The sequence below is a fragment of the Octodon degus genome, unplaced genomic scaffold (genome assembly GCF_000260255.1).
Source record: "Octodon degus isolate 3935 unplaced genomic scaffold, OctDeg1.0 scaffold00010, whole genome shotgun sequence".
Taxonomy (NCBI): domain Eukaryota; kingdom Metazoa; phylum Chordata; class Mammalia; order Rodentia; family Octodontidae; genus Octodon; species Octodon degus.
The window spans coordinates 4,161,247-4,176,622 of NW_004524586.1; the positions used below are offsets into that span (position 1 = coordinate 4,161,247).

At 49.9% G+C, this 15,376-nt stretch overlaps 1 protein-coding gene across 1 annotated transcript in view; it reads right to left on the reverse strand.

Moving 5' to 3' along the window:
• Positions 1–15,376, reverse strand: part of Pik3ap1 (phosphoinositide-3-kinase adaptor protein 1) — a 116,588-nt gene that overhangs the window by 7,513 nt on the left and 93,699 nt on the right. The window contains exons 12-16 of the mRNA XM_023709035.1: positions 14,912–15,117; positions 12,199–12,271; positions 5,926–6,081; positions 1,594–1,664; positions 370–488 (exon numbers count right to left, since the gene is read on the reverse strand). Of these exons, the coding sequence (XP_023564803.1) occupies positions 370–488; positions 1,594–1,664; positions 5,926–6,081; positions 12,199–12,271; positions 14,912–15,117 (625 nt within the window). The remainder of the gene's footprint in view (positions 1–369; positions 489–1,593; positions 1,665–5,925; positions 6,082–12,198; positions 12,272–14,911; positions 15,118–15,376) is intronic.

Below are 15,376 nucleotides of genomic sequence, written 5' to 3' on the forward strand. Positions count from 1 at the left end.
TTAACCACTAAGAAGAATGTACGCAGTGTGTTAATTATTGAAACTGTCCTACCGATTTGATTTGAAACTGTCTCATTGCTATTTGTTTATCAATAAAATTATGGCAAAAATAAAATAAAATAAATTTTCAATTATAAAAATAAAAATGCACAAGAATTGATGACGTATTTCACTTATGAAACAGTATACTTGCCATTCAACTGAAGAAAGGCTTTGCCTGCATTAATGAAAACCCACACTGAAATACGTCAAAACTAGAAATTTCAGTTCACTGTGTCTCGCTCTTGGATTATCTCAGCTGTCCCCAAATCCTACTCTTTCTAGAATTCAGAGTATGAAGAGAAAATGCATTATAGGTGTCCATGTTACCTCTGTGAGGCGGCTCGCGGAGGCACCCTGGGGGGCCTCTCCAAGGGCACGGCGTGCGTTCCATCCATTTGCTGGGGGCCTGGACTCCGACTTCTGGGAACTTCTGGGACTTCACTGTCCTATAGCAAACAAGGTGAGAGAAAAAAGGTGACAATTACTTGAAGCAGCCAGCACAGCTGGACACCCATATCTCAAAAGCCCCTCAGCCTTCTTTAGGTTCTAACTGCAGAGTGCTCACAAACTGGCATCAACCCAGACCCCCTGGCAGTCTTCTATGTCTTCCTGTTGTTGAGAAGGACAGGCTGGCCCACATCTGCACAAATCTTTTGAACTCTAAATCCATGCTACTCAAAACATGATCCATGGCTGTCAAAGCCAGCATCATCTAGAAGCTTGTCACAAATGCCTCCTTGGAACTTGTTCTCAGGAGCCTTCCAGGTTGACTCAGGTGGGCCTTCCTGTCTCTTCCAGCCACTGGTCCCTGGATCAGGGTGGGCACTGTGACCCAAATTCAGCCCACTTGGAGCAGGACCCCTGCTCAAAGCAGCAGCTTCCTCTTAGCTCCAAGGCCTTCTGGCTCTTTAGAGCCTGTACCACTACACAGAAGAGGCAAGTGAGCAGGGCAGGAAGAACGCTGGTACTCACCGAATCACAGACAGTAGCGCTGGCCCTGGAGCATGCGAAGCAATGTCCTTGGCTCCCCCTGGAATCCCCTATGGCCCCTAACCTAGGCCTTGGCATGATACCTGTCCCTGGAGTCCCTGAGATTCCCCAGATTCTTCCCTTAGATGCCAGCAGCTGAGCTCATTTCCCTCTTTCCTTTCTCCCTGCATTTTCCCCTCCCTTCTATCTCCTTCCTTTGAGGCAAAATTCACATAACATATAATCAACCATTTTAAAGTAAATGGTTGAGTAGTACTGAGTGAATTCAGTGCTGTACAACCACCAACTCTAGTCTTGAAACATTTTAATATCCCCAAAAGGAGAAGAGTATCGAGTAGTTAATTTCTTCCCACTCCCCTCTCCTTCCAGCCCTGCCAAACACCAGTCCATGTTCTGTCTCTGTGGATTTCTCCACTCCAAGTATTTTACGTAAGTAGATTCCCGAAATATCCAGCAAGTGCCTTTTTCTGTGTGGGCTCTGCCACTGAGTTTCTCTCGCGCAGTGAAGAGGACCCGCAGGACAAGATGGAGGGAGGGATGGGCGACGGCCCCGCTGCTCACCTCATTGTCACCCTCCATCCCGCTGCTGACGCTGAGGAGGCTCCGCGTACTTGAGCGATTACTCGTGCTGCCTGAAGTGTGGAAATAAAGCGAGCTAGATTGGGGATTTGCTCAGGAGAAAACAAAATGCCGCGCTCTAGCACTTATGTTTCTGATAGAAATACGCACAAGCGGTGAAAATAGGATTTTTCCAGCGTGGCTGTCATATTTTATGAGAGTTCAGGTCTTCTGTCAGCATTCCATGAAATAGTTCACTTTCGATTACCACTTTCGGCTTGACAGCTACCATTTACAGAGGGCTTCCCACACTGTAAGTGCTCTCAGAAACAGGCAGGACTGCCACTTTTTTTCCTTTGAAAATCCTATTTGCTATTAGAGCTTTGATTTGACAGGAAGTAGAGGGGCTCTGACTCTCAGTTCAGTAGCATCTCCAAAATCTGTAAGCTAGTTTTGTTGTTGTTTTCTTTAATGTATTTAGTCCAGGGTATACAGGGTCTCACTACACAGATCAGACTTACAGTGATTCTCCTCTTTTCAGCCTCCCAAGCACTGGGATTATAGGTGTGCGCCACCACACCCTGTCTCAGTCACCTTCTCAGCATGCCCTGGGGACAGGGCCGGCAAGGCTTGTGAAGCAGGGATTGGGGCTGGGGTTGGGGCCAGGGATCAATCCTGGTCCCTGCACTTTGCCTAAGCAAGAACTTTAGTCTGCTGAGTTATCTGGCCGGCCCTGTAAACTAGTTTTGTTACTATGGGGTTTTTTTGTTGTTGTTGTTGCTGTTGTTTTTATTTTAACTTAGAATACAGGAAACATGTTCATGTAACATATATGCAGACATACTTTCAAATAGGGGGTGAGACCCATGACACACAACGCAAGGCTGGGGGTGTGGCTCAAAGGTAGAGTGTTGTGCTGTTTTCATACAGCCCTAAATTTCATCCCCAGCACAACACAAACACACAGAAAAACAATGCAATCCACTAAAGCAAAAGTCTATGTTCACGATAGGAGCTGCGACAGTGAGCACAGGCACCCACGGCTCCCGAGCTGAGCGCTGATCCCTGGTGTCATCAGACAGCACCGTCCAGTGGACACTGTGCTGCCAGTGGTCCATTTTTTGTGCTATCCAGTGTGGTAGCAAATGTGAAACATGGCTAGTGCAACCAAAGAAATGAATTTTAAATTATATTGTACTTTTAATTAATTTAAATGTAAACAGCTACATATAGCCAATGGCTACTGTACTGTTCAGTACAACGTAAGAAGCAGCCTGAACCCATGGTGATACAACGTTAGAGAAGGAGGAATTAGAGCTCATCAACTATAACAAGGCAATTGTGACTTTGACCCACCAATACTGCTACTAGCAGGTCACTGAGTCTTAGGGTTACGGAGTGTCCACTTAAAAGAGCTCTTACTTGTTTGGAAATAGTGCTCGTTTTTGCTTTGTTATGGTATCAACTTTGACAGAATGAATTTAGGGAATAAATTTAGATGTTAGCTTGAATCAAATATTTAGTATTATAATTTCAGATTACGTCCAGGCATTGTGTTTGCTCATTAGGAGCATGAGAAACAAGGTCCCTCTCTATTCAGTTATCCACACATAACACTGTTCATCTGACTAGAGCGTCCTTTTCTCTTCCTTTGTCCTAGCCATAGGCTAAATCTACTCAGGGAAATGCCATCAAACTCTCTCCAGAATGCCTTAACTGAAAGCCGGCCCTGGGCACTTGGGTCCCCAGCCCTCTCTGTGGCTGAGCCTCCCCGCGATATTGATCATGGTCCCTCCCACTTGGTCACAAACAGCCACACTGTTCTGAAGATCATCTGCTATCCGAAAGTAAAAAATCGTCACAAGCACTAGCTCTGTACCTGGAAATTCATACCCATCGGGCCTACTGCCCCTTCCCTTGACATTAAGTCTCTAACTCTGATGCTTGCTCCAAACCTTCTGGCCTTGGCCCCTCTCCAGGCTGGTGACTCTGGCCATGTCCCCCTGGGCTGCACAGCTGGTAGGGCCCCGGGCCCCCAGCCCTATCGCCTGTGCTCTTGCCAGGGGCATGGAGGGTGCTGCCAGCCCTTGTGAGGCTCAGCCGCTGGGGCGAAGGAGCAGACGAGCGGCTCACTCACACTATTTCTGTACCTGCTTTCCTCTGTAACAATCCCTTAAAGACAGGTACTCATTCTTTTTCACTGTCTCACTCAGTTTGCTTGAGCTGTGCTCTGTGCAAGAATAAGGGAAAAAATAACCACATACTATGTAAGAAGCTTGGCCCAGACACCCAGGAACAAGTCATCAAACAGTCCTTCTGCAATGGAATCTTTGCTTTGTTAAACATAATGCTAACATCTTAAGTTTTTGGTGATAACCAGATGTAATCTGAAATTATTTTTCTGCGACTTTCAAGTCATGACTGCAGTAGCACAATAAAAATAATGCGGTTTCGGGGATGTGACTCTGGGGTAAAGGGCCAGCTGGTGGGTCAGAGTCCAGCCACCCTTATTCTTTGCCCTTCTTCTTGGAAGGCAGTACTTCTCCAGTAAGAGGACAAAAAAACTGGGTGTGCATCCCAGAGCCGCTGCTTACTGGCCAAGAGGCGGGCAAGTGGTGCGAACTCTCCAGCTCTCCATGTCCTTATCTAGAAACTGAAGTGTCGGTGCACAGAGCAGCTTAGAGTACACGGTGATATGTACTCTAAGCAAAGGGCCAGCAAGAGGTAGCTGTTTTATCAATGAAAACACCTCGCTGGGACCCAGATGCAGCCCAGCAGTATAGTGCCTGCCTGGTGAGCATGAGGTTCTGAGTTTGATTCCCATTATGAGAGAGAGAGAGAGAGAGAGAGAGAGAGAGAGAGAGAGAGAGAGAGAGAGAAGCAAGCGTGCATGTGTGCATGCATATGTGTATTTCCAGCTCTTCTCCCCTCCGCACATGTCTGTCCCTGGCTTTCTTTCCCACCTATGGTCCCTAGAAAACTCTCTCCCTTTTCTGAAGTGTCAGAATTTGAATTTCAGAATTGCCTGAGGGGTCTCTAGATACACATCGTCACCACCATTATATATAGGGAGGCTTTCTCTGTGACAAGTGCAGACTTCCCACGCAGTCTTGTGATAGGCTTTGGGTGTGCTTCTGCAGGTCCTGGTGGCAGGAATATTAACTTGAAAGAGAAAACAGCTGGGTTCTAGTCCCAACTTCGTGCTCTGAGGCTACCTGACCTTGGAGAAAGACCATTTCACTCTGGGCTACAAGTAATCCATCCATCCATCGAGTAAGGAAGGAAACTAGTATAGAGATTCTTAAGTTCATAGGTGGGCAGAATTGGGGTGTGTGTGTGTGTGTGTGTGTGTGTGTGCACACGTGGGTATGCACATACCTGTATGTGTATACAGCCAAGCACCCAAGCATTTACCCAAGCATTTTTCTAGGGGACGGATCCAGAACATGTATTAGACTCTCAAGGGGATTAAGCATCCAAGGCTGGATGAGCTGTTGAGTTTCATTTGTGGATTTTCTACCTCACATTTAAGGAGACACGAATCTTGAAATTCAGCTTCTCACTGGCTTTTTCATTACTGTTCCAGCTGTTTTGAGAGCACCAAAATGAATGGAAGAAAGAACCTCTCTGGGGCTTACGAAGCCAGCATGGCTGAAGTCAGCTAACAGGGTGTGGAAATAACGCACCAGGCCTTCGCCTGTCATCACTGGGCATTGTCTGTGCAATCAGACTCCTATTCAAGCGCACAGGAAACACAGCCTAATTAGATCCTTGGCTGTCTAAAGTTGGAATTCTCAAATCTGAGTGCATTGTTTTCTAGTGCTTCTCACTCTGTGCTCTCACCTTCCCCTAAACCCAGCTGGGGAAGCAGCGAGAAATGGGGCTAAAGGCATTGGCTCTGGATCCAGACGGTCTGGCTTTGAACCCAGCTTGACCATATTTGCTATTAACCTAGTCAGGACGCTAAGCCTCTAACTTCCCTTCTTGGGAAATAGGGTCAGAGTGCCTCTTAGAAAAGTTTTGTCTTGGAAAAAAAGAGGTTCTGTCAGAATGCAACAGTCTATGAAGAAACTTCAGGATTATCAATGCTCAATGAACGTTAACTAGTATTATCAGATATTTTCTTTATAAAGAGCATAGAGTAAAAATAATTATCGAACCTGGCTTCACATGGTAAAAGCAAACTTTACAGGTTAATTGTTCCCCATATTTTATATTTTTTAAAACTAAGTCAGGTCCCCTTTGAGATCTGTGAGCTCACGATAATGTTTTCAAACGCCACAGGCCACCAGCTAGAGAACGTCTGGAGGGCACTGAGGGCCCCGCCCTACTCACTTGCTGTGCTCGAAGTGCTGTCTGTTTTCCAGTCCCCACGCCTTAGCTCTGTTCTTGAGGGGAAGACGCTTTTCCTGGGTCCGCTCTCATAGACTCCAAACTCCACTTTCCCAGGCAGGTGCTGTGAGTGCCGGATGGGCACTGTGATCTCCAGGTCTGGAATCGGAACAGGGAGAAGCTTCAAGAGAGCAGACTGTCATCTGCCTGACTGCTGCCACCCTCTTTCCACCTGCTTTCCTCTAACCCAAGCCTGGAGGAACAACAGCGCAAGGGCGGAGCCCTGGGTTGTTCCCCTGCCCACATCAGTGCTGAAACCCTGGACTCTGGAGTGGCCAGGCTGGGAGGCTGAAGGAAGGGATGGCAGGGCATGAGACAAAGCAGAGAAACACTTGCAAGTTTCTCCACTTACAGGGAGTGGCTGAGACATGGAGAGGGGCCCGGGATCCAGCTCCTCCAGTGGCTGTGCAGCTTGGGGAAATTGGTTCACCCCTCTGGATTGCCCCTCTTGTCCAGGAGGGCGTGTGTGCATCACCGGCCATCGTTACCAGGCCACCTGTGCACCAGGCTCATTCTAAGACCTTCCATAGTTTTCACTCAAGAAATCAAAGCTATGGTCATCGCCACCGGAAAAGTCAAGCTGCATCTCTGTCGCACAGCAGGAAGTGGTGGGGGTGGGACTTCCCATGCTGCTGAGAGTCCAGGCACTTGCTCGCTTGCTCCCTAACACACATGCTCAGCAGGTAAGGGGCTATGGGGTGTGTGGTTGCCACTCGTAGCAGAGCTCACAGAGTGAAGGACAGGAGATCCTCCAGGTGCCAGAAAGCTTGTTTGACTTGCAAGGCTGACTTAAAGAAGGGTGCTCCTTTGCCTAGCAAAGAACTAACTTGACCTCTTCCTGGCCTAGCCCTGCCCAGCGTCTCGCCTTCATTGTTCCCTGGAGTTCCACGTCGGGCTCTAACTCCTGCTGCTGAGCAGAATGACATCCGGGTGCTGCTGGCAGCAACTTCCTCCTCAGGTAAGAGCCCCTGCCTCAGGGCTCCCTTTGCTCCCCCTGCTGTGGAAGGGACCTGCATGCGCACTCATCCTTGCCTTACCCCTTTCGCTCCCACCTCTCCATCCCCAGGTGCTGGGAGAAGCTATGGCAGAGGTGGCTCTGCTTGTAAAGCCAGAAGCTGGCAGCGAGTGTAATGTATTAATTACACTCTAGTGTAAATAAGTACACTAGAACTTCATGAAAGGTCAACATGAGGAATCGGAACAGTGCGTAGTCCGCATAAAGCATATTAAAAGTGGATTATTCCTTGGCGTAGACCAGAGTGCCCTGCATCCAGGGTACCAGGGACTCTGGTACTGAGCAACTTCCTGGCCCTTTCAGTACTCCAGCATCTTTCTCTCTCCTGGGAGTCCCTTGGTTACAACTGGGCAGAGAACTCAGGTAAAGCCTAGTGGGTATGCTGTTGCGTGGGTGTGACCAATGGGGTCTCGGGGCCTACACAGATGTCATACTTCTTGTCTCCCTCTCATTTTTTTTTAATCTTTTATTTATTTATCTGGTGCAGGGTCTCGCTACAAAGCTCAGACTTGTAGTGATCCTCCTGTCTCAGCCTCCCCAGTGCTGGGATTACAGGTGTGCACCACCATACTGGGTTTCAGTGACCGGCTCAACGTAGGGCCAGCATGGCATGCAGTACCAGGAATTGGATCCGGGTCCTTGCATTTGCCAGACAGGCGCTTAGACCACAGAGCTATCTTCCCAGCTCCTTCTCATCTTTGACTTATCTTTTTAAAATAAAAGGAAGTTCCTGTTTGCATTAGTACACTTGGCAGGGCAATTTTCTACCCTCACGAGTTCTATGAGGAAGGAAATGAAAACACACAGGAAAAAGTTGGGGAGCAAAAGTTCAAAAAGCTCAGGTAGAACTGCTCTAACCGTTGACGGGGTCCCGGCCTTCTTTGCCTACAGGTGCAGCATCAGGAATCCGCTGCATGGCACGTTCCCGAGGCATTCACACCGGTGCTGCCACCGTGCTTCCCCCCAGCTCTGCGGCTTCTCCTTTAAGTAGGTAGGCCGGGGATAACGCCAGTGGGGAAACTGAGCAGTTGAAGGGATGGCGCTGAATCATAGAGCCATTCAGTGACAAAGAGGGGACGGAACCCAGGTTGGCCAGCACTCAGCTGGCTCCTCTGCCCACAGGACACACCCAGAACTCAAATATTGATTGTCTCCCTGTGGGGCCCTGGCATTCAACAAGCCACACGTCACAGCAGCCCCTCGCTGTTTCCCTTGCCGTCAGTACTCCGCACCAGCTCAAGGAGAGCAGAGCTACGCCCTGGGACTTAGGAAACCCGAGCAGGTGCTTAGGAACAGAGGCTCACATTCAATTATCCTTCGGGTTGTAACCCAAATTAAAGAAGAATAACCAGTATTTTTCTATTCTAAGACAATAAAGTTTCCAAATTAAGAGTCAGTTCTTGTATTTGGAGTGGGTTACATTCTTGGAGAAGGTCCTTTAGAAAGAATGCTACTAGGGCCTGCCAGATAGCTCAGCGGACTAAAGCACCTGCTTAGGCCAGCGCAGGGACTCGGGTTCGATCCCAGGTGTGCTGTGCTGGCCCCAGGCACTTGAGACTGGGCATGGTGGTGCGTGCCTGTAATCTCAGCTTTTGCGAGGCTGAAAACAGGAGGATCACTATGAGTCCGATCTGTGTAGTGAAACCTACACTAAGTACATTTTTAAAAAAATTTTAATAAAAAAATTTTTTTAAAAAGAAATGCCACTCCACAATCCTACTGCTCCTGTAGATTAACGTGGTACTGTGCCCATGGTTTTCATATGCTTTTTTATTTTAGTGAAGCTCAATTCTTTCTTCTAGTGATAACAGAAGCTCAACACAGAAAGCACATTTTTTAAAAGGAGCTGCAGTGTTCACAGCAGGGTAAGCTGGTCCAGCCCTGTGTATCGTAATCTACCTCACACCCTCCCTTTCCTTTCTGCCCCCTCAAGAATGCACACAGCAGCTCGAGGCCCCACAGGGAGCCACAGGGTATGTCAGCACAAGCTAGTATGTAATACATAACCTGGTTTGCAGAGCTAACCAGTAAGTTGTATCTGTGCAACCATAAAGGTTATCTTGGGCTAGGGAGATGGCTCAGCAGTCTTAAGCACCTGCCTGGCAAGCACAAGGACCTGGGTTCAATCCCCGGTAATGCACGCCACGCCGCCATGTAACCCCGGAAGAGGTGTTACATGTTACGTGTTGGCCACTGAAACCAGGCATGGTGGTGCACGCCTATAATCCCAGCGCTGGGGAGGCTGAGACTGGAGGATCACTACAAATCCGAGCCAGGAATCTGAGCTGCGAGTGAGACTATGTACCAAATAAATAAAAGATTAAGAAAAAAAAAAAAAAAAAGAAGAAGAAGAATGTCTTATCTTTGGCAGATATTCTGGTTCCCCTGGGCCTCACCCTGCAGTACAGGGTCCAACTTCCAATTGCCTAAAGCTTTCTCTGGTGGCCAAATTAAAAGTACCACCCCCACAACAGGCCTCAGCCAATGAATGATTGGGGAAGGTCTATAAATGAGCAAGTTTGTCTCTCACTGGCATAACTCAAAAATAAGGAGGCACTTGGGGGATCTCTTGGATAGAACATTCTCTTCTCCCCTGGTGGATTACTTGCCAACGCCATCTCTTTGTTGTTGTTTTGTTTTGTTTTTTGTTGTTGTTGTTTTGTTTTGTTTTTAACATAGTTAACATTTTTTTAAATTTTTATTTATTTATTTATTTATGTGTGTGGCCAGCTCAGCCCACCAGGGGGCGGGGCTGGCTGGCATGTGGTGCTGGGGGATTGAACCGTGGTCCTTGTGCTTTGTTAAGCTTGTTCTAAGTAGGTGCTTTAGACCACTGAGCCATCTCACCAGCCCCTTGTTGTTTTTTTTTTTTTTTTGAGACAGTGTCTCTATTGTAGTCGAGACTGGCCTTGAATTCACTATATGTCCCAGGCTGGCTTCAAATTTGCAGTGATTGTCCTGCTTCAGCCTCCCAAGTGCTGGGATGACAGGGGTGTGCCATCACACCTGGCCACACCAGTCAGTACTGCTCAGGGTCTGATACAGTTCAGATCTGCGATGTCCCCCAAGGCCCATGTGTTAAAGGCTTGGTCCCAGCTTAGCACTATGGGAGATGGCGGTAAGACATAGTAGGAGGCCTTTAGGTCACTGGAAGGGGCAGGTCAGACCCCCCTTCCTCTCTGTCTCACATCTCTCACTTCAGAGAATTTTGCTCAGCCATAATGTGTTTCCTTAGGGTCAAATGATCTGGACCTGACACCTCCAAAACTGTGAGCCAAAATAACCTTTTGTTTTTATAAGGTGGTCATCTGGGGTATCTGTTAAGCAATGGAAAACTAACATGGCATCCAGCTATGTAAGTTTAATCTTTTAATAGTCATTGTATTAATTAAAGTCCCTGATATAAAAAATAAAAATAAACCCTTTCCCCAAAAAATTCCTTGTCAGAGGGTCTCCTTCTTGGTGAACAGCAGTGAGACTAAAGTCATGTCGTTTTGGTAAATTTTAGGCACTGACCATTCTGATATAAATTATAGGTACTAGAGGGTATGAATCATTTATTTGGATCCTAATTAGCCTTGAGTGAACTTAGTACAACGTTTCAAAACTTATGACCCCGGGCCTTGACCTGAGGTGCTAAGTCCCAGCCTGGTGCACTCGCTCGGGAAGACTCCGCCTGAGAGGGTACTTGCACTTGTGTGAGCTTGCAGGTGCTCTGACGTGCCAGGGACCGTGGCGGGCAGGTTCCACCCAGACTCCCTCCCAGTGGGCACTTTTCCTTTGCCACGTGGCAGATACGGGCTGAGTCTCCTGCCCGTGGCTCCCACTTCACAGCGAGCGGCAATCTGGCCCAGCCTCGCCAGCTCCAGGACTCAGGCCCGAGCCCCCCGGGTCTCCGCGTGAGCATTCATCTTGCTTCAGTAACTCCAGGGGCACCACGCAGCGTCCAGGGGGTGGGAAGACACGAGGATGCCAGAACCCTCAGTTCTCGAGCGCAGCCTGTTGAGGCCCTGTGACAGACATCCACGCCTTTGGGCATTGGGGCCGCCACCAAATCACAGGCTTCACGCTGCTATACTTCAGATCTCAGGGTGCTTCATTTCATCAAGACTTCATTATTTTCTGCCTGGAAACCTTTTATCTGACACCCCCACCCCACCCCCACCCCACCCCCTCCATGACTCTGCAGACTGAGCACCAGACTTTCCGCCTCCTCTGCTTTCACTCCTCTCCTCCACTGGGAGGGAAGGTATACCTGAGTTTGGGGAGTGGTGGCATAAATTTAAAATCTAGTCTTAGGAGGAACTCTCTGGCCTTCTGCCAAGGTTATAACCTTTAGCCCCTTTTCCCTGAAACAGTCAGAACCATTAACATTAACGAGGATTCTGCTCTCTACACAACATTGTGTCATGGGGTGGACCTTAGAAGGGAAAATCCATCCTCCGTGAACAGAAAGACAACTGGTCCATGTGCTATCAGGTGACAGACAGTGGCTCAGAGGCCTTTCCTCGACTGAGGGACTTGTGCTCAGTGTTTGTGGGAGGCATCAGTGGGGGAATCAGTCACTAAAACAAAGACATTCTGAGCGCTGTGAATGTCCTGTCCTGGTGGCTCAGACCACAAAGCAGCCATGCTCTTGCCCTTCAGGAGCTCGCCACAGGAGAAGGGCAAGTGACTGGGCCATATCCCTGAGAGCAGAAACAAGGGACTTCTGGCCTGGGATACAGAACAAGAGGAAAAGCAAGCAAACGAGCAGTGAGATGTGGAGGGCGCCACTGAAGAGGAGGGCAGAGAAATCTCTGAAGGAGAAAAAGACCCAGCAGATGAAGATGTGGGGGAAAGCAGCAGTTTACCAAGTGCAAAGGCCCTGAGTGAAGGTGGGCCGTGAGGGGGGACAGCTGAGGTCACGTCATGTGGGGCCTTGTAGGTCATCATGTCTCGGCAATGAGCCATCCCTGCTACTGCACGGCAGGAGCCCCACTAACCCAGGTCCTGGGCTTCTGAAGCACGTGAGATGTGGAATCTGAGGACCTAAGACTCACCACTCAAGCCCAAAGGAGACATGATGCGAAGGGGGCTGTGTCTTTTCTCTGCCCAATAAACACATGTCCTTCCCGGTGCCAAAGACAGCCAGGCACCTGTCCGCTCAGACCACAGAGTCGCGTGAGATAGCGAGGCTCCCACCGTGCGGCGGCACGTACCTGTCTGCTTTCCTGACTTCTGCTTCTCTTTCTGTCTTCGGGTGATACTGTCTCTTAGCCGTTTAAGATTCTCCTGTTATATAAAAAAAAAGAAAGAAAGTTGAAGCATCCACCAGAGTTAGACGCTTCGAGCGTTAGAGTTACTGTGTGAATGCATGCTGTATGCAAAGTCTATCACACCGTGCTGACATTTTCAAGATGCAAGTGAGGTTCTGCGCGGTCAGCCCGCACACAAACCCACACCCTCACCGAGTTTGTGCCCAAAGAGAAGACAGCTATTCCACAGTGCAGTTTCTTCCCTCTCCTTTGGCTCCCGGTTCCATTTTCCACCCTAAAACCCAGCGCCCTTCTGTATGGACCCCAGAGAGCAAAACTGGTCTCTGACCTGCCCACAAACACTCTGCATATATTTTTGTCTCTGAGACTGTGTTCTTCATTCCCCTGACTTTAAGAGATGTTGATTCCTCTCAAAGAGTTTGTTCCAGGCCTGGGTCAAGCAAGGTCCACCTTCTCCCTAATAGCTCCCTGCCCACATCAGCCATCTGCTGCACGGATTACATCATGTCTCTGTGTGTGTGTGTGTGTGTGTGTGTGTGTGCCTTCTTTAGGGTAGATGGGCTCTCCAAGGGCAAAAGACTAAGTCTGGAACCTTTCTGCAGTCCCGCCATCTGGTCCAGTGTACTCATTCAGTGAGCGTTGAATAGGTATTTGAGGGCAAGACTTTTTCAGTTTTAATCAGTCAATGCCAGTGTCTAAGCATTCTAGGGAAGCTAAGCATCTGAGCTTTCAATGTCACGGGGAAAACATCCAATCAGTCTGATGGCTGATGCAGAAGGTTCAGGGAGGGAATCACCAGAGGCCAAGCTGGAAAGGTCTTTTTTTTTGTTGTTTTTTGTTTTTTGTTTTCGGTTTTTTGCCTACAGGCTGAGACATGGAGCCATATTCAGGAAGCAGCAGGGAATCTGAAAGCTGTCAGCTGGGGCTGGTCAGGGCTTTAAGATTCTGGTGAACTGGAAGAGTAGTTGAAGACAAGACCCTCCAGGAGATAGGGCAGCAGGCTAGCTGCAGGGGACAGGACTGGAAGTGGGAGGTAGCTGGGATGTGGGAAGATAAGGGCAGGGAGAAGAGAAGCCCCCCAAGTGAGAGCAGCAGGACGGGTAGCCGACTGGCTGGGACAGCGAGAAGAGCTTCAGAGGCCTGAAGTCAAGCTCGAAGACTCTGGGAAGTGGTAGAGCAGCAAACAAAGAGGGAGCCAGGAAAGGAGGCAGCCTCGAGGGGTGGCTTGTTGGTCAGGCAGCAGATCTCTGCAATTCAGGAGGACATGGCCAGCTCGGGGCGGGGGCCCCAGGGCTGCAGATACAGACTGGAGTGTCACCTGCACAGAGGAGGCGCTGAAGGGACCCTGGGCAGCGCTCAGCTGTGCGAGAGGGAACTTAAGGAGACCGAGGAGTGGACTGAAAGGCAGAGGAAAAGGAAGATGGCTGGCGGGCTGCGGGTGGCAGAGGCTGAGGAAGCCCCCAGGAGGCTGCCAGAATGCAGGCGCCGGGCTTCAGCGGTCGAGGCTGCCCAACTGTGCTGAACACGATTGCAGCGGTGCCTTGCACTCCGCAGGAACTCTGGGCAAGCTCATGGGAAAGCAGCCCGCTGCGGTTGCTAGTTCACTCTTCGTATGCGCTTACTCTGCCCTGTGCATGCTAAGGGTCTCGGAGCCACTGTTCAGAGGTGGGGAAACGAGGCACACCAAAGCCAAGGTCATCTAGGTGAAAGCGGCAGAACAAGGATATAGACCTGGCCTGCTGCCTCCACCAGAGCCCTGGCTTCCTATAGCTACTGTGTCACAGTGTCGCACATATTGGCAGAAAGAAACAATGGTCACTGTTTGGCCCTGGCTGGACTTTCCTCAGCAGGCCTGCAGTTGCCCGGGGGCACCTGTGAAGAGGACCCTGGTTCCCGGATTCAGCATCCAGGGTGGGTGCCCACTCGCCCCTCGGATCCCAGCAGGAAGGAGGGCGCCCCACCTCAAGGAACACTAAGGACTCAAAGGTGTGATGACGGGAGTCTGGCCCCTCCGGAGCTGCTTTGGATCCTGACTGCCTCTGCCGGGCTTCAGTTTTCTGGGACATGGGAGTGATGGTGCTTCCTCTGCGCACATGCATGCCGTGAGGAGCCACAGGGCAGGCAGTAAATGTCTACTGAATGCACAGCACAGTGCCCAACATGTGCGGGCAGACCTCGACCACTGGCGCTCCTGCCTCACCCCCACTGCTCTTGGCATGTGTGCCACCCCAGATGCCACACTCCCTCCAGGGCTGATGGCTGCTCACACCCGTGTCCGGGTAGCTGGTGTCAGGTGCTGGGAGAGCAGGGTTGAAATACACCCTCCACTTAGATGAGAAAGGTTCTCCTCCTGATTCAGCCACTCACCATGGGAGTGGCCTTGCAAGGTCCCTTAGCCCCTGGCCACAATTTCTTCTTGTGTAAATGTAGGTCTTAGGTTAGGGATGTGTTTCCCAGTGCTTTAGTTAGAAACGTAGGGAGCTACATGTCCAGGCCAGGGGGCACAGGCACACAGTCACTCACAGGACACCGGCAATGTTTGTAGGCGTGGCCACAGGCACTCATTTGGAGCAGAGCTGGACAGCTGCCGCCGACCTGCCCCACTGTTTAGTAGCAAGGTAACACGACACGGTCCCTGACAGACACTGCTGGCTACCTGCTGGAAGCGAAAGGACTCAGAGCGTTTCTTCTGGTTGAGCTGCCACTCCTTGAAGTGCAGCACAGCCTCATCCACGTTGACGATGCCCAGCTTCACCTGCTCCTGCAGCGTGATGAGCTGCCGCTGGCCTGGCGTCTTCATTCCGGCAAATGGGTCGTAGATACTTGACTGGGGCCTGTCCCTCCACGGTCGGACCGGGGGCTCTGCAAGGACAGCAGACCTTGGGCTCAACAGGGCGGGCACATCACAAAGGAACAACTACAAGCGAGCCCAAGAAGAGGGAAACGTGACGTGCATTAGAGGAGACAGAGCAGCTAATAATTTCAAAGCCTGTTAATGTAGACGAAGCTCCAGCATTTAAGATCGATGTCAAACCTGCCAAATCCTCCAGCCCTTATCAACATGCCTTCAGACCAACATTTCTCAGCCTTGAGATTGGTGACATTTGGGGCTGGGGGGTTC